We start from the raw sequence: 27,755 nt of genomic DNA, 5'->3' as shown, positions 1-27,755 counted from the left end.
AAATGCTTTGAAAAGTCTCAAAAGTTGATTTTTTCTGTGGAAATTCTTCACTTTAAAACAGGTAAATTTTCATGGTATTTGAAAAATTGAAAATCGGCAAAAATGTTCATGAGATGACATGAAACAAATATGAACACAAGTATACATTATGTATCACTTGTACAACTCTTGTACCAGTGAACTAATTGCTGCTATATCACTATAACTGTACAGTACACTCACTCCCCACGGACTGGATACACACAGTACAGGACATACAACACAATCTTCAAGTCAATACAATAACCATTGCATCAGTGTGCAAGCAGTTAGGGACACTGGTATTTCTACCCCTATAGAATTTGATGAGAGTGGCCAACAATAGGACATCGGCCCTAGGGGTAAACTTTATTGTGGCGAAATGCCCCAAGTGACAATTGCTTCAATCGAGTGCTGTCAATTTTTATGTTCTTTCACGGCATTTGTTAGCTCACTTGTAGAAATTTTCTGGGTTTTTTTCTGTCTGCTACTGAACACCTCAACGCACCTCAGAACAATTCAATCACCTGGAGATATGTTACTCACAGCTTGTTACTCCATTCTATTCTATTCCTGTTATGCTTAGCAACACAATTTTTCCTTTGTTTGATCTACAAAAGCTATTTGCACAACGCTTAACAAGACGGATCTCTCTATCTGCTGTTTTTAATTAGGTATAATTTTAGCAATTTTGGGTCGCTTCAATCGATGGTAAAGTTGACAAAAATTTTAGTAAAATTCACTTCTCTCAATCTCAAAACGAACATGGTAGAATTGTAAACATTTCTCTCATAATCAATGATATTTTTGAAGTTGGTGTTAAAAATTATGAATCAACAATGACAAAGAAGCTACAGGTACAATCAGACTCTAGGTCCAATTAGTACAAATAGACTCTAGGCCAAGTTTTGTGTACGGTACATGTGCCTGACTCATGACTTCTCATTGAGTCATGAAAATTTTATATTGCATTGATATTAATCAATGTTTCGCATTGGTTGCACAAATCCTTCCCTTCACATTTATCGTCCAGCTAGAAATCACAAATTTAACAGTCCAACAGTTAGTGCTTTAAATGCTGTATCACTGGGAGACAATCGTATTTTATGAGTAATGAAAACACAACTTGAATTAAAACAAGTCCTTGGAAACTATGATTATGTTGACCAATACCGGTATGAGTAAAGATATATAATAAAGGAAACATTACCAGGATCAAGTTTGTCTTTTAATGCTTGGTTTTCATATTCCGTCTCTGATTCATTGTCGCTGACGTTGTAATCGTGGGTCCTCTCCCAGTCTTCAAACACCGACACGCTGGTACGATAACCTTCATTACGACCTATAGGGACAAGAGAAGAGTCAAGTTTATCACCGTTGACTGCAATTCAAAAAGTTACAATGGAAATGTTAGTCTTTTTTGCTCATGTCGCTTTTTACGAGAGATCTACATTTACCATGTATGGTACATACACAGAGTTTGTAGTTCATTCTTCAAACGTTACAATGCGTGGCTTTTGCTTCCATGAAGTGCAGATAAACTACACTTGCATCCTGACTTGCATTTTGAACTTGAATCCTCTGGTATCAATGATCGTGATGATAAATATGGTAGAAAGTCTCCATATTTGAGCTGAACTCAAAATTTGAATAGCACTGGTATATGAGAAATTTTATTGCTCAGTCCATTTTGCCTCGTCATACCATTCATAACCATAATGGTACTTTCCTACATGTGGTTAGTAAAATTGAATTTCTTTTGCTGGCTGTCTCTTCATCTCATGCTTTTTCATTCATCCATTCACTGATCAACCCTCTTGTCCTGAAAAGCGACTATTTCCTATTGTGATTTGCATTCACAGAATACAACGCCTTGCTCCCAACAGAGACAGTTTATAACGGTTATGTTAGCTATCAAACCGCTCACTGTATCTGGCCAATTCACACATACAGGTGATAAACAGGTTTTATTTCCACCACAAAATTGTAAGGTGCCATAAACACATCACAAGGGTCTTTTGTCCAACAGTGAAAGGACGGCAGAACTAATTGGATCTGATTTGGACAATTATCTCGATGTAAAGAATGGTCATGCAACTGTTGGCCAACTTGTGGTGGTACACTGGGGAGAAATTACATGTAGTATACTTTGGAGAAAGCAACTTTCTGTTAATTGGTCAACTACTATCTTCCTAATTTTGAATGAACCAATCACAATGACAGATCAGGAAGGTAGCAGACCAGTTCAGGTGCTAAATGTAAGAGTTTAGTCCCTAAAAGGGCTATACCGGTCTTTCTCCATTGAATTTTATCTGATACCCTATCTCTCGGTTTGTTTGTGTGCCTGTGGTTTTTATTTTCAAAATTCAACGTTCTTAAGTGTTTACTTGGAATCGATTAACAACTGACACTAAGGAATTTATTTGTGAGATTTTAAACATGGGACAAATGATATCTTGTACTTTGGCCCAAATCTCAATGACCTCTGCTGACCCTGGGGATGAATCTACCATATACCTTTAAAGTATAACATAAGAAGTCACGGATGTGCCTGTCACTCCCTCGAATACCTGCCCTTTGGACTTTCCCAACTATTTTCAATAAGAAAGTTAGTTATATTGTTTCAGAATAGGGGTGTAAAGTGAGGTTGTAATTAGCTTTTCAAAGACAGAAATTGCTTGCATGAAATTAAAAGAAACACTCATTTGCAGAATTAAAAACTAGCAATTACATTTTGGGAATTCAATTTTGATGCAGATTCAAACTATGGACTAAAAAACTAGGGCAGACACTCTAAATATCGATCATGCTTCATAATCAATAGATCTGTCTACTAGTGCGTGGTTGTAGATTTAAAATCATGTTTACTTTTACGAATTTGAGTACATTCATGCCATGCTACTGGTTACGTTACCTTGACAGTCTCCAAAACGTCAATATTGATTCTCTATTAGGTGAGTTTGTGTGTCCTCACAAACATAATGAGTATCTATTCCAGTATTCATATCAAGGCATTAGTAGGCTTTCACTCCTATTTCAAAGTGTAAAGGTCCAACAGAAAAATGGGATTGACCGACTTGTGGCAGAGATATAGGTATTGCCAAAGTAGCAGTGATATTTTAGTAAATTTGGATGATTTTCGGTCTTTTTTTTGTATAGCGCAGTATTTTTTCTGTTCAAACAAGCATTACACAGATCCTTAGTAACCAATCACAATGTGTGGTATAATTACTTTGGATATGCACACGTGTGTTTGTTGTTTGTGAACCTTTGAGTTCATTCCTTTTCAATATCATTGTTCTGTTGTCAAATTATCCCAGCGCTACTTGTATGTACCGGTACAGCTGTACACACACTGTTGAACAGATAGCAGTCAATATTGTATAGGCAAATTAAAACTATTTTCTTTAAAAAAAGTGAAAGTTGCTGCTGGTAGTGGTACATGTATATATGGGTTCTGTACTCCTCAAGACTGAACATTACTTTCTTCTAATTTGGTGACTGGATCATCTGCATATACAGAAATGGGGAGGGGAAGGGGATGGGTAGGAGGGGATAAAGATGGCACTACGGTAGGAGGTAAAACAGTGGGGAGGGAGGGAAGGAGATGTCATATTCATCATTGATATGAGGGTAATTCTTACCTGTATAGTATCCATAGTGTCTGAGGTGATTACGCATAAAACTCTCATAGGGATTCTGAAATCGATTTGAAAATGAAAATTAAATATGAGATCATTTAAACACGTAAATCTAACTTACAACATAAAAAAAGTAAAAATCACACCATGTGACTATTTTTTTTCTACTTTTGTAGACAATGTAACAATGCACCCTAAACCGCTATACGTTTAGACAGTTTCCAATTTGTTATCAAAAATTGTTGAATAACTACAAGAGTGGGGTTGGGGTTTAAAAATTCCCACATTTTCCACTCACAAAACAAAGCATTATTACATCAAATTGAGAATGTAATTATTTTCACTTATTCATCTTTTCATTTATTTAGTTGTTTTCGATTTACCCTGATGACCTTCCATATGCCTGTGAAACAAATTTTATTCTCATGGGAACATGTTACGTATATATTACAATTTACAAATACATCATAACTCTGTAAATATCTGAGAATATATCATTGGATATACAACTTGGAGTGTACGAAACAAGTAATTTTTTTCATTTCATGGACAGATAAGCTCATTAATTCACACTTTATTGCAGAGTAAAGTACATCTCAGGTCATGTCTCATTAACTGCGTGACTTTCGCCATGGCAACATATTACCATAACAGTACACTGTTTGGTTTAACAGCCGTGAGGGGGTGTCGAAAAGTATACCAGTAGGAAGGAAATTTAAACATTTGAATGTCAATTGAGAGATCAATGTTTGCTTTGAAAGTGCTTGCATTGTACGATATGTCCATGGGTTCTTTACCCATGAAATACTACTCAGTCGATGTTCACCTTGGCTGTGTCAACAATGACTCTTGTAAGGGTTTGTGGATTTCAAATTTTCAGACAACCACTACATGGTGATTATGACACAATTGGTTTCATTTTTGTTATGATTTCTTGGTTAACAGAGTACAAAAAATATCTGAAATTTGCATCACAGTAAAGATTGTTTTTGTACAAAAAGATGAGATAAGTTCTAAAACTTCAAAGCCACTACTTTGGGGCACTTGAACTATAATCATCATCCAAAAGTCTACTCATAGTATTCTGTACAGGACACATAATTTTCATTTTTATTTTAATGCACAATTTTTTGGTCCAAATTAACTTTTAGCTTTATGTAGAGTCATAGACCTCTCACGGTGGGGTCTGTGTCAGTGTCCTATCTAGAGTGACATGTCCTGCTGATAATGTGCAGTGGTGCTGTGATCTCTTACAACCCTTCAACACCGTGTCAGTGGTAGTATCAGTTTCACGCAATCAGATTTGATTTGATATTTCATCACTTGATGATACAACACTACATGTAAATAAGTGCACGCAGCAACTTCAGATCTGATGGGATCAGATTTGACATGATTTTAATCAATACTGCTAAGTATCAGTGTGAGTCAACTGCTTTCTAGATTACCACCGCACAACTTTGAAGGATCTACTTGGTTTGATACTAGAGTTTGTTTCTTCATTGACCTGTCCATTGATTTGTGCTTACATGTAATCAGATTCACAATCATTTTGAAATGCTCTTCAAATCTTTCAAGTTGTTCCGCAGTCAGAATATAGGCAGTGAAGTACTTGTTCACGTACAGGTTGAGAGTCAAATTTCAATATATCAATTTTCAAGTGGACAAGTCCCCCATAGTTATACACTTACCCTTACACAGTATAGCAAAGTGCAATCTCAGATCTTGAGTTAATTTGAATACACATTCTCACATTCTCACTGTACAATGAAATTCCTACTCTTGAATTGGAATTACTAGACCAAGCTTAAAATTTGGCAAGGAGAATTACACTTGTGGTTTTTACATTTTCTGATTATTGTCATTTTCATCAGAATTTTACCAGAGTGCAAAGATAAGAATTTCACTCTAGCTAGATCTTGAGAACAGCGTACATGTATGTTCATGCAATTTGCATAAATTTAACCCTTTCAGTGCCACCAAAATTTCAGCGCAACATTTTACCAATTTTAATGAATTTTTCTGTATTTTTTCATAGCATTGGACCAAAAGGTCATAATTTTTCATAGGCTGCAGTTTTTGACCAAAATTTTTGGAAAAAACTGAAAAAATAGTCCAGCTCTGAAAAAAATTTCTTAGCATTATATTCTGTAACTTAGGGCAACAAAAAATGACTTTGGTACTCAAACGGGTTAATGTTAAATAACTTTTTCTCATAACAAAACATCTGCTTTGACGTGGGACCAACTACCTGTAGTACAAAACAGCATTGAAGTTTTTTTGCTTCTAGCCATCATTTTAACTTTCAATTTCAAGACAACGTGATTTTCAAAAAGTACCTGAGGAGAATACTGATTATTTTGAATCCCCCGAGTACCACAAAAACTAAACTCCATTTAAAAGGAAACCAGTGACATGTAACAGGAGTGATTATCGTAGACCATTAACAATTTCGCATTATTTATTTTTATGATAATTTACATAAACTGTTTTCTGTTACAAAAAGGAGCTCCAGTTACTTCTCTGCTGAGGGTTGAACGTGACTCTAGACATGAAAAGAAATACTTCCTTTCAAAGCGGAGTACTGTGCCAACCATAAAATACATTCAGCTCCCTGTGACTGAGGACTATATGTTCCCGTTGTTAAATTCCAACAGTTAATTATTGGGTGTGATTTCAACTGGATTTCACTTCTTGCCAGCAACATCACAAATGTGATACACTAAGTGCCATGGTATGTGACAATCAATTATTTTCAAATTTTTAATCGAATGACGGTAGTTAATACCAAGGGCATACTTGGTTACATCAAGTACGACAACAATGTTAAATTCTCATATTTTTAAAGTCGATGTAAGATTCTTTTGAGAATGTTTGGTTCCCTAGAATCCGTTTAAATGAGAAATTAAAAAATACAAAAAATGTACAGATACAGTGTCACAAAGATGCATAAGTACATGTAACATTATGTGAAATCGTTTTTCGATTTTAGAGGTCAAAACTGACTTATGACATTGGCCTCAGTCACATGAATCGTCAGTAATAAGTGTCGTCGATAGCCCTCGTTGAAAAGGTAATGGGAGAATGTTTAATGGAAGAATGTTGACAACTTACCATTTCATATTCTAAATCGCGGTCTGGTTTATTTGGGTTCCCTGGCATCTTACTACTGTTTTAGGGGTGCGTTTGAGGCAACTGCCTTCGAACTGGACGGACTTCAGAGGCCACCATTTGTAAAACCGTAGTATTTTAGTGTTTCACGATCGCTCGAAACTTGATCGGTTTCAGTTGTTGATGATATCCAAGGCGGTGATAAAGACGAAGTGTCCTTCGTCGAGGCTCGTTGCCAAAGTATACTTTCCTCTTCTCGTCTATAACGCAAATAATGTGTTTGTTCTCATGTCCTTCCAAATCGCATGAGATGAAGTAAAGTTTTAACCCGGATACGGGATAGAGACAGGACGCACACAGACAACAAGCAGAGCTCGATCTTTTCCGTAAAAGAGTGAAGTCGTTAATGGTCAGTTAAGATTGCTTCAATACCCACTCTTGTTGCAGTAAAATCCGATCACTTTGACCTGAAACACATTCACATCATGAAAGGTCCTTATTATCAATCGAACAGTTTCAAAATCCTTGACGTTATCTTCATTTTACCGCCTACCGTTCAGGTCCAACTTTTGACCGAGCTGCGATGTTATCAGGACTCCGCCATATTGAATTTCAACTCGAGGCGACTTGGAAACCGAACATAACAACCGAAGGGACCGTCAATAGGGGGCGTAAACGGGCAAGGTCACAGCTGTAAAGTCAACTCGCACAAAGTGTACGGCCGAAGTTTACGTTTCGTGTCGTCTTTTCTTGTTGTTTGGCAGAAATTTCCACTTCAGATTTAATTGTCCAGAAGTAAATTATCGGGAAGCTCTTATATTTTGGTTTTTCCCCTGGACTGGCATAACTTTGCAAAGAAAAGTAGGATTTAACAACTCTTTAGGGAGCCGTCATTATTTACGGCCGGGGGGGTCGGAGGAATTGCTTTCGAAACTCCAAAATTTCGAGTAACCCCCCCTGCCAACCATGACGTGTTTGAGTAACCCCCCTCTCTGCTACAGAAAAATTTGAGTGACCCCCCGAAAAAAAAAAATGGGAAAGTTAAATATCTATACAGTAAAATGGTTTGCTGCAGCGACAGGCCCTGTACAGACCCTGATTAAACCCTGTGGTATAGGTCTTTGTCGGAAGGAGGTTCCAATTGCTGTGGCGGGGGCTGATGTACAGGTCTGTATCCAGTGTTCTGGTGACATGCAGTTATTCTGTAGGATTGTTTTTCAAGAGGGGGAAGATGTGGCGCGAAAGCACCACTAAGAGACCGCTTATGCGGTCGCGGGGGGAGGTCAGGAGGGGGGTGTCCCCCCTCCTGCCATTGGAGCTTTTGAAAAATAGAGGTTAAAATGGTGTTATTTGGTGGCACTTGGGGAGTATTTTTTTCGTATAAAAACTCAAAGGAAAATAAATCTGAGACAGTATCCAAAACTTATATTTCAGTTCACTGATTTCAACTATATTTTGAAACCAAAAAATAGCGACAGACATACATTTATTCACATTTATTATTTATTATTATTTTCCTGCAATAAAAGATGGGTTTGTTGTCAAGGCATTCAACTGGTTTTAAACTTATAGCATCAGAATAAGCTTGCTTTACACATTTTCCCCTATCGGTAACCTATACATTGTAGAATATAGAAAGCAGACGTTTCTCATTAATGATCATGCAAGTTTTTCAATCTTTAATCAGGAAATACTGAAAAATGTACTCAGTACTAGCCTCTAACATAAGGCTTGCCACGTCGAATAGCTGATCATTCTCGTCTGAAGATCACAATAACGTGAAACACATAGTGTAATGAGATTTTAGTTTCTACTTGAAACCACCTGTATTATGATTTATATATATATATATATATATATATATATATATATATATATATATATATATATATATATATATATATATATTATGTGTGTGTGTGTGTGTGTGTGTGTGTGTGTGTGTGTGTGTGTGTGTGTGTGTGTGTTGTGGTACACAAATACCGGGTATGAATATACATATCTTTACTATTATTGTTGTATTAATTACAACTCCACTAAATGCTTCAATACATGTCAACAAAATTGAGTAGCCCCCCCCCTTTCTTGTTCTCCACTTTTGAGCAACCCCCCCTTGTAGCTTTCGATTTTGAGTGACCCCCCCCCCTCAGATTCCTTCGACCCCCAGGCCATAAATAATGACGACTCCCTTACAATATGCTGTGCTTTTAATATCCTGGGCAAGGAAGCACCGCACAGGAAACGTTGAGTCTTCAGATAAAGGAAATGTTGTCATTTGTATTGATAGATACATTTTCATTGTAGATAAGCCCAGCTGTAAATGATTTGATGCAAGAGTGCAGCGTAAGCAGTCTGTTGTACATTTTCCCAACAAGTTACTAGTACTTTTAAATGAAAAAAATTAAAAAACATGAAACAATCACTCATAATTCCCGAACACTTCTTATTTAAATGCTCGTATAAAGATGGATGCGGATCGTTCTTGAGAGATTTATGCTTCATAATCGGATATTCGTATAAAGCACACGGGAGAAATGGCAAGGAATGACTCATGACGACAAGCTACCTCAAATGGTATTGGTAGACGTCAGGTGTTTTTGCTTTGCATACAACTACACAGCCTAGCGCCTCAGGCTCAGGCAAGTATCAGATGTGTCTTAGCGCCCTCATTAGTTTGTGTTTGGTTTATTTTGTTTTCTATAGACGGCATCAAATCTGCAGACACGGATATCAAGTTCAATCTGCATACCTGTAATCGCCCTTGCTTCAGGCTCTCCTTGTTGATTTATGAAGTTTGTACTTTTCAAGGAAGGGTTTAATGATTTTAAAATGGCACAGGAGGAGCATGAAACAGTTACATTTTATTAGTTTCACTCAAAATCTATGGCAATTCTGGTACCCATAACACTGGTCATGGAATGATTTGTGGGAATGATTGTGGAGACATTGTGACAGAACAGCGGTGGGGATTTTTTTCAATGACTTTGCTCAATCACAAACACGACTGATTTATTATGCTGTCACAGGTCCATGATTTACATGCAAAAAAAATACTGAAACTTTTGACAAGATGTTTGGAATTAGACATAAAAGTATCATGAAAATTGCATTATGTTATCAGCTACCGTTATGTTGTCATGGATACCACCTGTTTCTTCTTAAAGTAATTTGGTTCAAGCATGGAGGTAAAATGGCCCAAATCAGGGGTAGTGTAAAATTATGTCATTTCAGCAAGTTACAGTTACATATTAATTTTACTTTTTGTGTAAAATGATTTGACTGTGATGACTGTGGTACTATCCTATGCTGTCTGAAATGAGTTGCATAAAGCACAACCACACTGTGTTTGTGTGAGATGAACACTCTGTGTAGTTCATTTTAGTATATATGGAGTGAACATGAACGGCAGTCTCTCCCAGAATCACCACAATAACTTCGCTACATCAGTCAGAAAAAAATATAATCCCGAATACTCAAATACATTGCATTCACTAAGTTAGATTTTATTCACAGACTTGTACCGAGTCTCTTTGCAGACAATGTTTTAGAAACCTGTATTTTTATCCACTGCTACCAAAACAACATAGATACACTAATATAGAGGAAACGGCAACACTCTCACTTCTGCACAGAAATCCATGTCAAGGAAGACACTGTCCATGAAACATATTCCTAATAGTTGAATTTACTCTTTATTTGAAAATCCATCACCATGATGTAAAAAAATAGGCACAGTCTAACAACCATTGATACTGAGTTGGTACCTGTTTTTATGTTCAGTGGAGTCACTGATGAAATACATGATTGGAAGACCAAAGAACCTGAATCTATATGCATTTTTTTCTCCAGCAAAATGTTTCACACCTTTTTTTCCACTTCTTCCACAACCTTGTTAAAAAATCCGAAAGCACAAAGACATTTTCATCAAAAGTATCTGGATATGTGCAAATTAAAAAATTATCTACACAGAAATTCATATGTTTTGATTTTTGCCAAATATTTCATGATAATTCATTGATATCTACTCATTCCTCATTTGTACTAAAAGTCTTAGAGTGTTTGCGCAGATTCCATGTGTAAGTATTTCTATGAAGTTTTATAAATTTTATGGTGCGGACTACACAGTCTCCTTAAACTATGAAGCAAAACTATGTGCGTGTTTTGATAATAAAATCTCATACTTGTGAAGTTCAATCAAAAGAAATGACAAAAAAATAAACTTTTCCCCATAAGCCTCTTTTAAAATAACAATTTATCAAATGTTCTGATGATTTCTCTCTAAAAATTCATAAAATTCTGTATATAAAGCTCACTCTCTATCCCTATCCACACGCTTTAATATCCGCATTGCTGAACTGATGGAAGACATTGCCTACTGAAGACATGCATTCACAATATAGAAAGTTATAGAAGGCATTATACATTCAACGGACTCTAAAGCTCTTCAGTATTATAAAATATAAAGTTCTAAATATCTATATTGAAGATTTCTCCTTTAGAATTAAAAGTGACTAACATAATAAATTTATGGCACTGCTTGGGATATCTGTCATTTTTCATCAGGTTATGTATTCTTTACTTCAGTGTTCACCCCTTTCAATATAATGGCGTAGCCCGATCCCAGTGTTTTCTATGTTCAGGTTGGATCGCAACACCGGAAGATGGGAGTAGTACCATGGTGCAACAATAGCAAGAGGTACTTTGACAGTGTAACGTCAAAATTACGCTTACAATTCCACTTGAAAAAGTACATTTACATTCTGCCACCTCAAATTCAATGATTTTTAAAACACTATAATCATCAATTCCACACATGTACGACTTTTGTGTTCATAAATAACAAATTTGTTCAACAAAACCTGGTTGAAGCAGGTCAAAATAGCTCCAAAATTCAAATGTTACAGCATATACCCAGTATGTGGAAAGCACTTTGTCACAATTTTAATCTTCCCAAATGTAACTTTGTACCTACATTCTCAGTTGTACAGGATCTGTACGACCTTTCACCATAGTGTCAATGAACCATCACTGGTGGCAAAGAAAGTCACAAATCATACACTAGATCTGTAGACTTAAGTATGATACATATCCAATAGGAAATTCTATTTCACAATTCAATTCCTACAATTTATCACATGATTTCACATTTTGTACCCTTTCCAAAGTATTTCAAAGCTACCAAGTTCACTTGATTTAATTAAACACTATTAATTATACTTGTCAGAACTTTCAGTCAAAATTTCAGGTTTTTTATGATATTACAGATTTTTTACAAAAAACATTTTTAGATAACATGCCAGATTTACATCCACCCAAAATATGGTTCAATATTAATATGTGAGATGAGATATGCACGTCATACAAAGATATTATGCAATGTCTTGATATGTTAGGATATCAATGCAGCAAAATTATAAGGCGCATTGAATTATATTACAGTTGCAGGAGTTTCTTGGACTAAAGGCCTGTAAAAAACATAGGTATGATGTTCACTGGTGAATTTTTATGGATAAGTGAAATACAAGAAGGCACTTTAATAGAAGGTATTTCTTTATATTAATGCCAGTTTGTGGTTCACGTGGTTGAAGTAGAGGGGATGAAGATGTTGGGAGTCGATAAATTGCATCTGTGGAGTTGCCCCTTTGGGCACTCTCGCAACGATACTGTTGTCAAGGATGTTACTGGACCTCAACACTATGAAATAGGGGGTGCAAGGGTTAAAGAAAGGCGCAATGACATCTAATATGTCATCCTGTACACCAGACAATTAATGTGAATCTTAAGTATTCGCAGATGTTTGCATAAGCTTATTGTAAAAACTGTACTTTACAATTCTAAGTTGTGCAGGGATGATTGTACTATACTAGTGATATTGCGCAAACACACACGCTGTTCTACAGAGTTGGTCGGCTAACTTTCGTCAGGCCAATGCTTTCCAGAACTTCCCTGACTTCATCATAGGCTTCCGGTTGCTCTATTGTTGGTGGAATCTAAATCAAACAAAAGCAAAAGACAAAGTTAAGGTTGTACATGCCTGTAAACTACAAGTTTTAACTTAGACCAAACTTTTCTGAAAGAAACTTTAAACCAGTCTTTTTAAATTGAAAATTAGGGGCTACCATGCAAATTTTGGTATGGCAGAAATAAATCAATGAAATTTGACTGACATTTGAAGTTCAAAGTGGTAGCTATCCTTATGATACTCTCGGGGAAAAAATTCAATTTTCAAGTTTTCACAAAAGCACGAATATGAAAAACTTCATTTACTCAAAATGCGAGCAGCATGCCAACAGAGTATTGTAAATGTTTGAGAGTCTGAATATCTGTGTCCAAAATGAACTTTACCTTAAAGCAATTAATATTCAACGGTTCAAACACATTCTGTTGATCATCCACATTAGACCTTACCTCAACCTACACATGTATGGATAAAACTGAACTGACCAATCAAATTGTGTCACACACTTAGATACATCAGAATCTTACCTTAAACGGCTGCCCATTGGCCATGGACATCAGAGTTGACCTGGATATTTTCCCTGATTTGGTTTTGGGTAGCTTTGTCACCACCACGGCTTGTTTGAACGCAGCGACGGGTCCTATGGAGTCCCTCACTATCTGTACAACTTCATTAACAATGTTGTGATGGGGTTTATCAACATCTGAATTGAAAAATAAAATGTGGTTTAAGTCTGAGTGTCTTCCATCAAAACATAGTCTTATGACAGTGAGGATAGACCTTTAAACCAAAATAACTTTTGATAAATTTTCCATTACATTTGTTAATTCCGTAAATTAAAGTTTCTTCTTGGACTCAACAAATAACTGTCTAAATAAACGGTGTTTGACGTGTCAGCATACGGTAGCTTACATATGTATAACATCCTATGTCATTGTTGACGACTGAATTCATTGCAAATAATCACATTGTATTCTGTACATGACAGGTTGAGGTGAAATGGGCCTCAGAAACACATATTTTTACTTTCAAATTTTTAAAATTCTTTTCTGATCTACTGATTGTATGGCGCATTCTAAAGCTCTTGGAGTAGTTTCACGATCTTAGTTTTCCAGAAAGCAAATATTTTTCACAGTGTATTAATACAAAGATGGCAGACATCTTGAATATCAAATATCACAAAATGTTAGGTAATTTGTTTCTCTAGTACCAAACTTTGCACAGTATTATTTATTCTTGATGTGATAAGAGTATAGTTGAAAGTTTAATTGAGGAAAGTCTTTCACTTGTCGAGGCATGTTCTACCATAAGGCTAACACTCAATATTTTCCACATACTATGAGGAGAACAGGTAAATGTGATTTTTTTTAAACAACAAAAATGATTAAAATTTGGAAACATTGTATTGCACATCAAAACAAAGAATGTGCCTTACAAATCTTATTTCACAGCTATCATACCGGTATATAAAAAAGTCACACCATACTGTAATATAATTAGTGGGCCAGAAGCAGAACTTTTCATCATTTTTATTTTTAATGTTGACTGTGGTACAATTCTACTGCAAAGTATGTCCAAATACCGGTACACACTCTTTACTATAAGAAGCACTTTCTGGACTAGATAACTCTGGACAACTTTATCTTTAACTATTAGCTTTATTTTTATTTTTAATGTTGACTATGGTACAATTCTACTCCAAAGTATGTCGAAATACCGGTACACACTCTTTACTATAAGAAGCACTTTCTGGACTAGATAACTCTGGACAACTTTATCTTTAACTATTAGCTTTTAGGATATCTATTTCTATCTGTCTCTAAAGTCATAAAAACTATCAAGAAATCTACAGTGTTATTCACCTGCTTTGAGGACACACAGACCCAGTGGAACATGGCCTTTGAGAGTATCTTTGATTCCAATGACAGCACACTCTGCTAAGTCTTCATGCTCCAGCATGGCCTATCAACAGAACATGAAAACACTGACTTTGATGATGTCATCATATTGTGTGCACATCTTGTGGGTGACTATAACTCTGTACATTACCGTGGCATACCAGTATGTCACCCCTAAATCATGTAAATTGTCAAGTTTCACATCAACTGGATTGAATGATATAATTAAAATGAACTGAAAAACACAATGATACTGGTTTCAAACATTTGAGGTGTTCCTGTCAGCTGGGAAGCATGTGTACGAATTGACAGTAAAGCAATGGATGGGGTGAACTAGCTTTGATTCAGACTACCGGTAATTGTAATAGAATAGAAGATATAAGGTGAAGCCAAGTAGGCTGACTTTTCCTTTTCTGTTTGTTGATTTTGTTTTGTTGTTTCCTTGTTTGGGAATGAACAAACAAACAAACAAATAATATTGATTTTTGCTATCTACAGAGCAAATCTCATGTACCAGTTCTGCAGCAAGTAACCAAACTGCTGACAGAAAATGATGATGTCACCATTTTCTGTACTGAAATGTTGAAGCATGACATGCATGTCAATATACAATACTGGTGACATCAACTGTTGATATGCTTACCTCTTCCAAGGCACCACTGGACAACCTATGACCTGCGACATTGATGACATCATCAGCTCTGGACATGACCGACACGTAGCCATCCTCATCCCTGGTACCAGCATCCATGGTGTCATAGAAAGTCTGGAGGTGAGATTGTCAAAATAAATCAAAAACGTAGGAAATACGGGTTTTTATTGTCTCAATCCACCATTGTTAACTCCATGTACAATATCAGAATCAAGTAAGTGGAGATTAAAAGTGTTCACGTCTGATTTGAAAGACATTGGGAAACATTTACAAGTCTACATAAATACATCTGTGAGCTTACCATGTCTTTATTGAAATAAAGTTGTCTAAATTTGCTTTCATTTTCCCAAAGTGTTGACATGAAGCCTGGTGGGAGCGGAAGCCTGTACAAAGCAAAAAGATTCACTGGTAAAGTAAAAACAATGACATCATACCGGTATGTGACGGTCTCATTGTCAGTGAAATTATGTAGTCTCAACACTTCTTACTATTTATTACCCAGCTGGAAAATCTGACCGTTGAGAATGCTACATAACTTACTTTATTTATTTAATATTTACATATTTTGACAAGAAAGCTGAGGTGGACATCTGACTTTCATGGGTTGATGACTGACCTGTTTCAGTGATTGGGTTTAATTAACTGACTTATAAAATATTTAGCCATTACATGTTAAAAGTTGATGAGAGTCAGTCTCTCTCTCTCTCTCTCTCTCTCTCTCTCTCTCTCTCTCTCTCTCTCTCTCTCCCCATTCTTGACTTACTTGACCACAATTTGTCCCAACTCTCCAGCCTCTGTTTCTCTGCCATGGTCATTGATAACCCTCACTGTACAGTAGAGAATTTGTCATACATGTACCGTCAAACAAATTTACATACACATGGATTGATGTGAAAAACTTGATCCAAATATACTTCTCTTTATTTTTTCTACATGTGGACTTATCAAGTCTCCATGAATGCAGCACAACCAATGACTTATCACCAATGATGATTAATTTTTATTTGCCCATGGTAGCCGACTGCATGTAGGGAATCCGAGAAGTGACAAATTTACCCCTGCTTATTCATTTCCTCTTTTTTTATCATTTCACATCGCAAGTAAACGTTGACGCAAACAGAAAATATATGCTTATTATTTAATGATGAGCTTCATTTCAATCTTATAAAACCATGAAACCATTCTGAAATCCACATCACTCACCATCCCATCCAGGCACTGGTCTGCCCGTACAGCCTGATGGCGGATACAAATTGGGATCCAGACCAACATGGGTAGCTGTGATTGGCCAGCCAGACTCTGCAACCATGACAACAGAGGAAGTGGTTCAGACACCAAAACAACATTACACAATATTACAAGTACACAGCAGGTTTCCAAACACAAAAGGTAATGTAAGATACAAAAGGTATGACTTTATTACAACTGGCATTTTGCTTGAATTGGTAATAATTTTCTTTTTAACTTGTTTCTGGACACCTTGCATGGTAATACTTTGTAGGCATATAAGCAGTGATTTTCTGGTGAATATCTCAAATATTGATTGTTTACTGATTGTTAACTCAAAGCCAGCAATTTTTGCCCTGTTTGTGCAGCCAAAGTTTACAGTATTTGAATATTGCCCTCTTTGTGAACACCAAGTTTATAATAGTCGCGCCAGCGGCTTACTGACTACGCATGCGCTTATTCATAATATACTATGCGACTAACCGGAAGTGTACCCTACCTTCATGGGCGCCGCCATGTTTTTTTGAGTACTCGTAAATAAACAAATGCAAAACGTGCAAATTATTATTTTATAACATGCCATTTATAAAATACATCTTTTGTTAGCCAGTTAGTGTTATTATCCACCTTGTCGCTGATACAAAATATCGTTAATATCACGCATAAAAAGTAGAAAATGGGAGAAAACTGTCGTGCATATGAACGGGGGCGGGGCCATACGCAAAGAATGCTGGGATTTAATTTTAGAAAAGCGCCCCCTGTGTCAATATCTAGATTCAAAAATTGCCAGTTTTTAGACGGAACGCTCTAGTTTTCAGCTTGCAAGTGGAAGGTGGGCAGTGCGGTTACCATTGCAATGGTAACGATGGCATAATACGTCCCTTGTTTAACACAATAGGCTGTTATCATGGTAAAAATTGCCAATTTTTGTCCAACATTTTTACACATTACAGAAAATCTATTCCTGCACTGCTGCAGGGTTTGACGTCGTGTACGTCAGTGTACGTACGTGAACTGTTTTCATCAGAGGGAAAGTGGGCATAGTTGTCATATATACGTATATGAAGTAACAATTAATTATATTTTATCACGAATCAATGCAAATAACATTGCCAATCTTAACCCCTGGCGCGACACATAGGGATGAGCCCTATATAATATTATTTGAATATTGACCTGTTTGCCACCAATGGTCCAACACTGGGACATTCAAACCCTCTTTTGCCCAGTCCATGGTCTCATGATCACAGTGTTCCCCAGCAACAAACAAAGCACGGAATCTGAAAATTCAAACAAAAAAACATTAAGGCATTGAAATCTTTCAAGTTTGTCTCTGGAAATTCATTTTATTATGTGGATACTATTTCTCCCTAGATAAAAGACTATAGTGAAGTCAACCTTATTTTTTTACAACAATTCATATACAAACAGTATGTTTCAAATTAAGGTAGATTGCACCTAGGGAACAGATATTCAGACTCTCAAACTTTTAGAATATTCTTTTGGCTAACTGTTTATGATGGCTCATTTTGAAGCTTATACCAGGAGTAAACTTGATTTAATTTCCTTTTCCCCCATAGAGATAACACAGAGGTGGTAGTTATTTTGAATTTCAAATATCGGTAAATATTGGGTAATTTGTTTCCCCTAGAACAAAATTTGCACGGTGACCCCTGATTTTTATTCTTGATTTGGTAAGAGAATGGTTGTAGTTTGCTTAATGAAAAGTTGAGCAAAAGTGTAAGTCTTTCATTTTCGAGGCACGAACTACCTTTAATAGAATACACATAACATGGCTTTTCATTCCTTTGCCATCCTTTAAATTTCAAAGTTTAAAAACTTCTGTATTGTGCGCTTTGTATTGAGTAAAATAACAGCCTATTCCAAAATATCATTTGTGACAATTCTTAGATATTTTATAAGTGTTGCAGCAAATGATGAAAGAATGCCACATGATATGCAAATTAGTATAACATAGAAGGGCTCGTACAATTACAATAGTTTTCAAACATTAATGATATTTTGCATCGAGAACTTACTTGTCGAGAGAATATCTCTTCATGACCTCACAATGAGGATCTTCACGTCTGATGGCGCGCAGTGCTGTCGGTGCGGTGAACAGCGCCACTGCGTCGTGTTCTTGCACAACTCTCCAAAACGCACCGCAGTCTGGTGTGCCCACTGGTTTACCCTGTTGACGGAAGAACAATGTGCAAGTTGGCATGTATGAGCTGTTTTCAAAATTTGCGAGAAGCTACGCTGGTAGCTTCCAAGTTTTATGGTTAAAAAGTTAATACAGGTGTAACAGATTTGTCTTTCACTTTTGTTGTTTTCTATCCATTTAATATAACTCACTTTAAAGGGAAACCTACGGTAAGTCTAGCGACATTGACCGTTTATCCCTTCCAAAATCACCCTTGAATAAAATGCAGCTCAAATTTGCAACATAATTGCACGCGCTGACGACTACGGAGCGACGAAAAGAGAAGTTGAAGTAGACGACATTTATGAAAATGAGCTCGGAATCCCATGGGCGCGAAAGGGTTCATGGGAGAAGCGTGCGTGACGTCATCGGCGATACAGACGATTGCAGCTTGCAGCTGGAGGAGTACCGTGAACAGTTCAGCGCGTTCGTAAGACGACTCTGGAGAGTTCGGACAGCGATATTTCTGACATCGAGTATTACTTTTCCCCGACTGAAATCAAACCATACTAATTTGAACCAAGATATGTAATAATGGGAAAGCATTTCCACACATCGTTCATAATTCCGCGGAGGGAGTCACTGTGCTTGTACTGACCCCGAACTGGATTGGAGACACTGAGTGACTCTGCGATCCTTCAGCGCTACGTTTCTAAAACAGAGTTTTCTTTATCAGTCGCTTAAAATTAATTTTTGGATCGTGAATGATACGTAAGTCAAGCTTGGCCAGAACTTTAAGGTTGTGAAATCTTCGATATATATCGGAAAATATTTATTCGCAATTTGAAAAATGTATAGTGTCGTCTTTTTTTTTCGAAATTGGTGTCGAAGTCAGATCTACAAAGTGATGAAATCTCCGATATAATGGATATTTGCCCGCTATTTAAAACAAAAGTATCGTCTATATTGTTGTAAAGAATGTATTTCATACAGGTCTAGACCAGCCAAACTCTCGATGATGTCCGATATGTCCTCTGTTCAAGTCCCGATCGCCAAGTAAAAATGTATTACATGTAAAGAATGTAATTCGTGCAAGGCGCTCCCCAACTCACGGTGATATCCGATCGGCCCTCTCGACGAAGTTCCGATTGTAGTGTATAAAAGTTCGTGTGGAAATTTAATGAAAAAAATCCTTTACATGTAAAAAATGTATTTCGTGCATGAATAATTCTAATAATGTAAAACATACAGTATTCTTGACTATCGGCCACGGATGCTATGAAGTAGAGGTGGTCGGGTGGTCAGAACTGTTAGGCACGTGGTGAAATCTCCGATATACATCGGATATTTACCCACATTTTGACAAAGTATCGTCTAGTATCAGAGTTAATGTCCAAAGTCGCCGATATTTATCGGATAAATATCCGTGATTTCGCAGACCCAGCGTGCCGACACCACACAGTGCACGTAAATCTAGTATCGTCTGGTATCGATATCGATATTAGCCAAGGAGTCCCGGTGTATCGGCGATTTCTCAGACCCGGCGTGCCGATCGAGACACATCATTCTCGACCGCGGGCCATCCGGGTACTTGCGGATTCTTACGTCATTTTTGCGTCATAGCGCTGTTGGAAGTTCGAATATTTCAACCACCAAAAAATATTCAAAGTTTCAATATACATAAATGACATAACTTTTAGTTCTGCTTTTTTCCACACAATTTCTGTATCATTCGCTCTTCTGTATCGTCTGATCTCTCATTCACCTCGTTCGTATGTGTTTCACCTACTGACGTCACTCCGCGGTCGAGAATAGGCAAGAAGTCATTCCAGTATCTTGTTGTAATATCAATATTACCAGGTATAGTCACGAAATTGCCTACATTTATCGGGTATATAAGGGCGATTTCGCAGATCCGGGCTGTCGAGATGAGAGACGCTTTGTGTAGTTTCGTCTTCGGATTTTAGAGTCCCGAAATCGCCAATATTAACATTTATCTGGTTAAAACCGGCGGTAGTAGGCTGACTCAGCATGTCAAGATACGAACCGCATTGTGTAGTATCGTCTTGTATCGGTATCAGAATCCCGAAATCCCTTATAAAACAATCATCCTGAAAGAAGTAGAACATAACTTTGTATCTTTTGAGATTTTAAAACTCGCCCGTCTTTCTTTAGTCACTGTCTTTGAAAAAGCAGTTCTGTGGGACGACGATAAAAGCTGACTCCGTTTGTTCTTCCTTGAGTGATTTTTGCACTCAACTGAACAACAGTTAATCATTTTTTATGCTACTGAGCATTAAAGAGAAGTAAAGTGCAGAACTGCACTCCTGCAGTCATAGACTCCAATGCTTTGGTAAGCGGTCACACACGTTGGTGTATCACCGATGACGTCACGCACGCTTCTCCCATGAGCCCTTTCGCGCCCATGGGATTCCGAGCTTATTTCCATAAATGTCGTCTACTTCAATGTCTCTTTTCGTCGCTCCGTAGTCGTCGGCGCGTGCAATTATGTTGCAAATTTGAGCTGCATTTTATTCAAGGGTGATTTTGGAAGGGATATACGGTCAATGTCGCTGGACTTAGGTTTCCCTTTAATGTATATTTTGAAATTTTTTAAAGCCCCATTAGCTGTATCTCTTTTCACTTTTTTCTATATGGTTTAAAATCAAACACAACTTATGTAAAAGATGCTTGCCAAAGTTTGACCACACAATACTTTCAAACATTGGCAATAAACGCACAACTTAGATGTTAAGAACTAAATACCTTTTGAGTTGTGACTCCAATATGGTTGCCATAAATATAAGCATAAGCACCTGAATCCATTGCCAAGGATTGAAAAAGTGACATTTTCAAAATATAGCTTGATAATGGGAGTCTAAAACATCTGTCTACTGGTCATGATTGGATGGTATGTTTTGGGTTAGTAAAAGGTAAGCAGCTAGAGGGGCTTTAATGGAATGATCTACTTTTCAGTTTCAGAAGAAAGTGCTCACACAGGAAAATTTTACAAATCAATGTAATCCTAGGGGTACCAGTAATTCAAAAGGATACAGGAAGACCCTGAAGGGAAAACTCCATTGTTTTCATCATGGAGATTGTCACAGTACCGGTATATGCATGCATGGTAAGAGAGACTCACCTCATAGACAATGGATGTATTACCATGTAACAACGGTGCATAGCAGATATATGAATGCCCAACAACCCAGCCAAGATCAGAGGCTGCCCACCATACCTGGGGAACACAACAGAGTTTACAATATCAATCTCATTGCTGTAACACATTGTTTCTCTCTTATCCATTGTTTGCTGTCTGACCTTCTAACCCTTTCACAAGTGAACAACCCCATTATATTCTGTGGCAAGGTTGGATCTCCACACTGGGAAATGGGGAGGCAAGGCTTAAATACACTCAAGACCTTGTCAGCAACCACAGAGCACAGTAAAACCTCCCCTTCACAACAAACTAACGAGTTTGGCAAGCTGTTGAAGACATTTCACTGGTTTCATCACATCCATGCGCCATATAAAGTATAAAGCAGGCACTGGACACAGTAAAACTAAATTTTGAACCAGTTGCAAAAATTTATTTTGAAGACAAACCCAGAAATCAGCCGCCCATAGTTTGAGTCATGTCCATACCTCTCCTGGCTCAATGCCATAGATATTCTTCATTGTCCAATACAATGCCACAGCATGGCCGCCACTGGGTCTTGTAATGGCCTTGACAAACAAACATAAAACAACACAAAAATACACTGACATAAGGAACCTATACATACATATATATATATATATATATATATATATATATATATATATATATATATATATATATATATATATATATATATATATATATATATATATATATATATATATATATATATATATACACCGTATGTGTGTGTGTGTGTGTGTGTGTGTGTGTGTGTGGGGCTGATCAGTAGCTGTAATTATGGAAATGTTTTTCATAAATTTGAACTTCACAACAAAGTCATGGTGTTGTGATGAATATATATATATATATATAATATATATATATAATTATATATATATATATATATATATATATACACACCGTATATGTGTGTGTGTGTGTGTGTGTGGGGGGGGGGCTGATCAGTAGCTGTAATTATGGAAATGGTTTTTATAAATTTGAACTTCACAACAAAGTCATGGTGTTGTGATGAAAAGCCTCTGATTGAAAGAAAACTTTTTGAAGATGGCCTTGTCAGATGTGACAACTTTTACAATATCACGGCAGATTGCTTTTTTATATATTATAGGGTTATTCACAAAATACGGCCCTGTATGGACGAGGGTTCAGTGAGTGACGTATTGGATGAGCCGAAGGCGAGTCCAATACGTCACTCACTGAGCCCGAGTCCATACAGGGCCGTATTTTGTGTATAACCCTATTATTATACACCTCCCTCCATTAATCGTCCGTATAAACTAATTCTATGGTAAACTTTGAGGGATGCGGCACGCGGCACGCACGATATGAGTGGAACGCGCGCGATCTACTGCTCCGTAGTACAAGTCCCTTGCGTTGGCACGAAGCCAAATAATTTTCAGTGCAGTACAAGCAAACTTTGCTGAATGTTTTCAATTTAATTAGTTTTTAAAAATAAAAATCAATTGCATTTAGACTCAGTTTTGTGTTTAGCGTGTTTTAAACCTTATACTACGAATACATTTTGGTGGAAGTTGTTATTATGTCTATAACTCACCATAAATAGTTTGTTTACATCCAATAATTGCTAGGTCAAAGGTCAAACAGGCGCGTCACGCGTCTCCCGTATTCGGGACTCCGCGTACTATACAAAATACGGGAAGTTATTGGACGGTCAAACTCCCGTAGGTTACGGCTGTAGGTGTATAATAATCGTATATATCTAGGAAATGAATCTGCACAGACAAATTCAATTTTGGACCCACCTTTGGAGTACCAGTTGTTCCTGATGTGTACAAGAGATAGACAGGGTCAGTGGCTTTCACAGGAACACATTCATGAGGTCTTGCCGTTGACATCTCATCTTGCCATTTCAAATCTCGACCTTCCACCAAATTGACTTTTTTCTGAAAAAGCAAGGGTGAAAAAGTGTGACTCAGAAGACCGTACCCATAATCTTTTTGTCACTGATGTATTTATGCATAGACAAAGAAAGACGCTAAAGCATCTATGATTTATAAATACATACATACATACACACACACACATACATACATACATAGATACATACACACATACACACACACACATACATACATACATACATACATACATACAATCTTCTGTTTCAATAAGAAAAATATTGAAATGTGGTCTGGCTCAAGTTTACATAAATATAGTGATCCCATGCAATGATAAAGAAAGACAAATTACTTTAAGACATGGAAGAAGATATCAAGAAAAATTTCTGTTCAACTTAGAAACCTTGTTTTTCATTCTTTGATTAGTTGCCTTTTTTGTTTCCTTTTTTTTTTATTCTGTCTTTGTAACATTTTCATTTTGTTTAATACAAAATCTATGATTTATACAGGGAGGTGATTTAGCTATGCTTTGGTTACAAATATGATTGCACTACAGTGGAAGGTGTCACCACTGTCCTGAGATCTATTAACCAAATTGTTTTCAATGTATGGAGAGGTTAGACATATGTACAGGGAAATGAAGGTGTTCACCACTGTGCTGTGGTTTAACCCCATTGTTTTCAACGGTGAGGTGGGACCTATGTACAGGGAAATGAAGGTGTTCACCACTGTGCTGTGGTTTAACCCCATTGTTTTCAAAGGTGAAGTTTGACCTATATACAGGGAATGAAGGTATTCACATCTGTGCTGGTGTTTTGGAGAAGGAGTGGCCGTTGGACAGAAAAGTTGAAAAACCCAAAATGTGAAAAACATGTAGAATTTCATACCATGGGTCTATCATAGATGATACATTTGTATGGCTTGTGTTGACTCATGTCAATTGCTTGATCCAACAGTGGTTTGTAATCAACTAGTCTGTTTGGTTCAATTCCACAAGACGCCGACACGATAACTTTTGGCTGTGGCAAGATAGAAAAGGAATTATTTTTGAATAAGAGTTAGAAAACACATTAACTGTGAACTTTGTAATCATTAAGTATTGCTAATTACAGAATTTATCATCATTCGTCGACATGTCTTTAATTAAAGTAGCGTTGACTTTTTGCATGATTTTTGATAATTATCTTATTTTGATGCTAAAAGTCAATATATAACCCTTATGTTTACAGGCAGATAGAAGCGCCTGTACTCTTAACCCTTTCACCACCATGGTTTGTCCCAAATCCATTGTTTTCTATGGTAAAGTTGGACCTGTATACAGGGAACTGGGGGTGAAAGGGTTAAAGTTAATATTAATTTACATGAAAGTCAGTGACAATTTTTTATCTTAACTTGAAATAAATAGCCCCTGAAATATAAACTTTTTCCGAAAAGCCACGTTTTTCCTAGCAATTTGCAAAATCTGCACATGAGTGCAACGTCAAATATTGACTGTTGATGCCAAAGTTACATGTTAAAAAGAGGTTACAATTAGTCAATGTCACTTTGTAATTACTTCACTGCATATTTCAAACACACAACAACCTTATCGGTGAAGGTCTTGCTTTCACATATAAGGGATGGACCATGATATTTCCATAGGAAGTTGGTCTCAATTTTGCACTCATTTCGAGATTTCATATATTTTTCCTGAAGTGGGCATAGCATGCAAAATATTTCCCACACTTTTTTTCTGTGTCAAGTACTGCTTTCAAAAATACAACAATGCTAAAAGAAGTTTTTTCCATATTTTTGGTCTGCAGATTTAGTTTTCCATGAGTTTTGAATCCCACTACCTAAAATTTGAAGTTGGTCCCTGCATTTACCTTGGCATGGTTGATTCTGGTGCTGAGCTCCTTGGAGGCAAATCCACCAAACACCAAGGAATGTATGGCACCGATCCTAGCACAGGCCAGCATCGTGATCACGGCTTGTGGAATCATCGGCATGTAGATGAGGACACGGTCACCCATGCCGACGCCGTACTTGGCGAGAACACCAGCAAACGTGGAGACCTGGTGAGAGTTTGATTGGATGATTTACATTAAATAAACAACTGGATACACATATCTGAATCACGGTCATGTGAGTGACTGAACACATCAATACTAAATGTACACATTGCTGGGGTTCTTCACAAGGAGATTGCTAAGTGTTTGGCAAACCCTCTGTTTTTTGAGCAATCTATTCATATGTTAATAACTGTACAAAAGAATACACTTTAAGAACAAAAGAATATGCAAATAATGTATTGTTATGTAAATTGTTCATCATCTGTGTTTTCCAAGCTGTAGAGAACAGTGTATTGTTATATTGAAAATGTTTTAAGATATGTAATCACATTCAAACCTTCGACTCATTTGTATTATTACTTCAAAAGAAACATAAATAAAATCGGTTTGTTGAACAGACCACATATTGTATTCCTATTGCTAATTATTGCTCATTTGTGAAGTAAATAACCAGTTCGAGAGAAAACGATGAAATTATTTCATGGATTCTCTCTGAAACTGATTCAGTATATACAAAATTCCTTCATTTTGCAAGTTGGTTATCAGATTACATGGTTTGCAAAGATCAAACCAATTGCAACATACCTGGTCCAACAGTTCAGCATAAGTCATTTTCTGCTTTGTGTCCGTGACAGGGCTGTCATGAATGAGGGCCACTTGTCCACCGCGTCCACTTTCAACGTGTCTATCCACTGCATTGTAACATGTGTTCATTTCACCTCCAACAAACCTGTGACATACAAAAAAAAATTGCCAAGAAATTTAAAGAAGGACATTGATGAAAAGCTGTTCATTTAGGTCTCCAATGTGCGTCCTTTGACATCATCAAATCATTGTACAAATGTTCAAACAGTGGTAATAGCATGGAGACACCAACTGTATAAAAAAGATGTGTCTTTCATGAGTGCAATGATTTACCAAAGGCAGTTTATGTCATAGCTGTCTTTCATGGTCTCAAAGAAAAGAGGAAAAGTCTTATCAGCAACTGTGCAGATCAGATTTGACTAAAACTTAAAAAAACTAGCTCCCTGTGCTGCTTTGGAGATGTAACTGGAACCATTGGTACCTACATACTGGAACCAAGCAAAAGGCTCATTTTTCTTGGCTTCAGTTCATAGTGTTGGTAAAGGCATGACTTCATGCTAGTAGTTTCTTTTCAAAAGTTTTCTGACCCTGTCTTCCAAAAGGTCACAGTGAACTGGAAACCATGATACAGAAATTAATAAAATTCATATTCAATACGGTAACCTTGAAAGCTAGTAACAGGGCAACATTTAAAGTGTGGCTTCACTGTCAGTTAAAGTAAACCTGTATACCTATATTATCATGAAAATATTTAAACTGTGCTTTTTGTTATTCCATTGGGTGGGGGTCGGCCACCTTTTAATGTCTGCAAAAAATATCATTGCCACTCCACCCCGACCGCAGAAACTGACCAGTTCCTTAATTGATCAAAAATACTCATCAAAGATTGAAAAAGAAATTATCATTAAACAGTTTTTGAAAGAAAAGTGAACAAAAAGTTTTAGAAAGCATCCCTCCCTGGTGATATCATGCATGCTCCGCCCCTTTAGCATCGACATCAACGGGTAAGTAAATGAGTCTTTTTTTCCAGTCTACATGTACATGGCAAGGTCAAAATTGCACTCACCATCGTGTGAATGGAGGGTTTGAATGATCAAGAACCCTTTCAAACTGTTTGAACCAGGTCAATTTCTCGGCAGCCTCTCCCCAAAAATCCTCTGGGTGGGTTATGGCTTCGGTGAACGCACTGTCATATGCTGTCGAACAAGTTGAGCTCTGTGAGAACGCCCTTCGACTTACTGCCCAAATATCCGTAAGTAGACACTGTTTGTATACTCTGCTACAGCAAGAGCTATTGCTTTGCACAATGTTCTTCAAATGTCCTGCCAAGATCTTGGTGTTTTTAAGCCGAGTGTAACAGGTTGTGATTGAGCTTGCCATGTTTACTGGGACAGCAATCGCGACCTTTGACCTTAGTGGGGAAAGCT

The 27,755-nt window shown here is 37.0% G+C and overlaps 2 protein-coding genes across 8 annotated transcripts in view; both read right to left on the bottom strand.

Moving 5' to 3' along the window:
- Positions 1 to 7,394, bottom strand: part of LOC139133146 (cytosolic carboxypeptidase 2-like) — a 51,902-nt gene extending 44,508 nt beyond the window's left edge. For 5 of the 7 annotated variants that reach the window (XM_070699572.1, XM_070699606.1, XM_070699595.1 and 2 more), the window contains exons 1-3: positions 6,774 to 7,388; positions 3,663 to 3,717; positions 1,229 to 1,360 (exon numbers count right to left, since the gene is read on the bottom strand). In XM_070699572.1, the coding sequence (XP_070555673.1) occupies positions 1,229 to 1,360; positions 3,663 to 3,717; positions 6,774 to 6,821 (235 nt within the window). In that variant the 5' untranslated portion in view covers positions 6,822 to 7,388. Of the gene's footprint in view, positions 1 to 1,228; positions 1,361 to 3,662; positions 3,718 to 6,773 lie in introns of all 7 variants that reach the window. The other 2 variants (XM_070699588.1, XM_070699580.1) reach the window with 2 other exon arrangements.
- Positions 7,395 to 10,439: 3,045 nt separating this feature from the next.
- LOC139133128 (acyl-CoA synthetase short-chain family member 3, mitochondrial-like) lies at positions 10,440 to 27,748 on the bottom strand. Its single transcript, XM_070699549.1, has 16 exons — positions 27,395 to 27,748; positions 26,329 to 26,473; positions 25,558 to 25,746; positions 24,580 to 24,711; positions 23,597 to 23,737; positions 22,295 to 22,375; positions 21,792 to 21,887; positions 18,546 to 18,697; positions 17,683 to 17,786; positions 16,483 to 16,578; positions 16,043 to 16,106; positions 15,581 to 15,662; positions 15,271 to 15,393; positions 14,592 to 14,691; positions 13,257 to 13,432; positions 10,440 to 12,760 (listed from the first exon to the last, which is right to left on the bottom strand). The coding sequence occupies exons 1-16, from the start codon at positions 27,706 to 27,708 to the stop codon at positions 12,665 to 12,667; spliced, it is 2,091 nt and encodes a 696-aa protein (XP_070555650.1). The 5' UTR covers positions 27,709 to 27,748; the 3' UTR covers positions 10,440 to 12,664.
- Positions 27,749 to 27,755: the final 7 nt, after the last annotated feature.

Source organism: Ptychodera flava, chromosome 1 (assembly GCF_041260155.1).
Source record: "Ptychodera flava strain L36383 chromosome 1, AS_Pfla_20210202, whole genome shotgun sequence".
In the NCBI taxonomy this organism is placed as follows: domain Eukaryota; kingdom Metazoa; phylum Hemichordata; class Enteropneusta; family Ptychoderidae; genus Ptychodera; species Ptychodera flava.
Note: the sequence above shows the minus strand (reverse complement) of the source record. Positions and strands in the feature narration are given on the sequence as shown.

Coding starts and splice junctions, on each gene's coding strand:
- LOC139133128 (XM_070699549.1), bottom strand. CDS start 27,708: ATGGCAAGCTCAATCACAACCTGTTACACTCGGCTTAAAAACACCAAG. Junction 26,474..27,394: donor AACCCTCCATTCACACGATG/GTGAGTGCAATT, acceptor TGTATGTCACAG/GTTTGTTGGAGGTGAAATGA. Junction 25,747..26,328: donor ATGCTGAACTGTTGGACCAG/GTATGTTGCAAT, acceptor AACTCTCACCAG/GTCTCCACGTTTGCTGGTGT.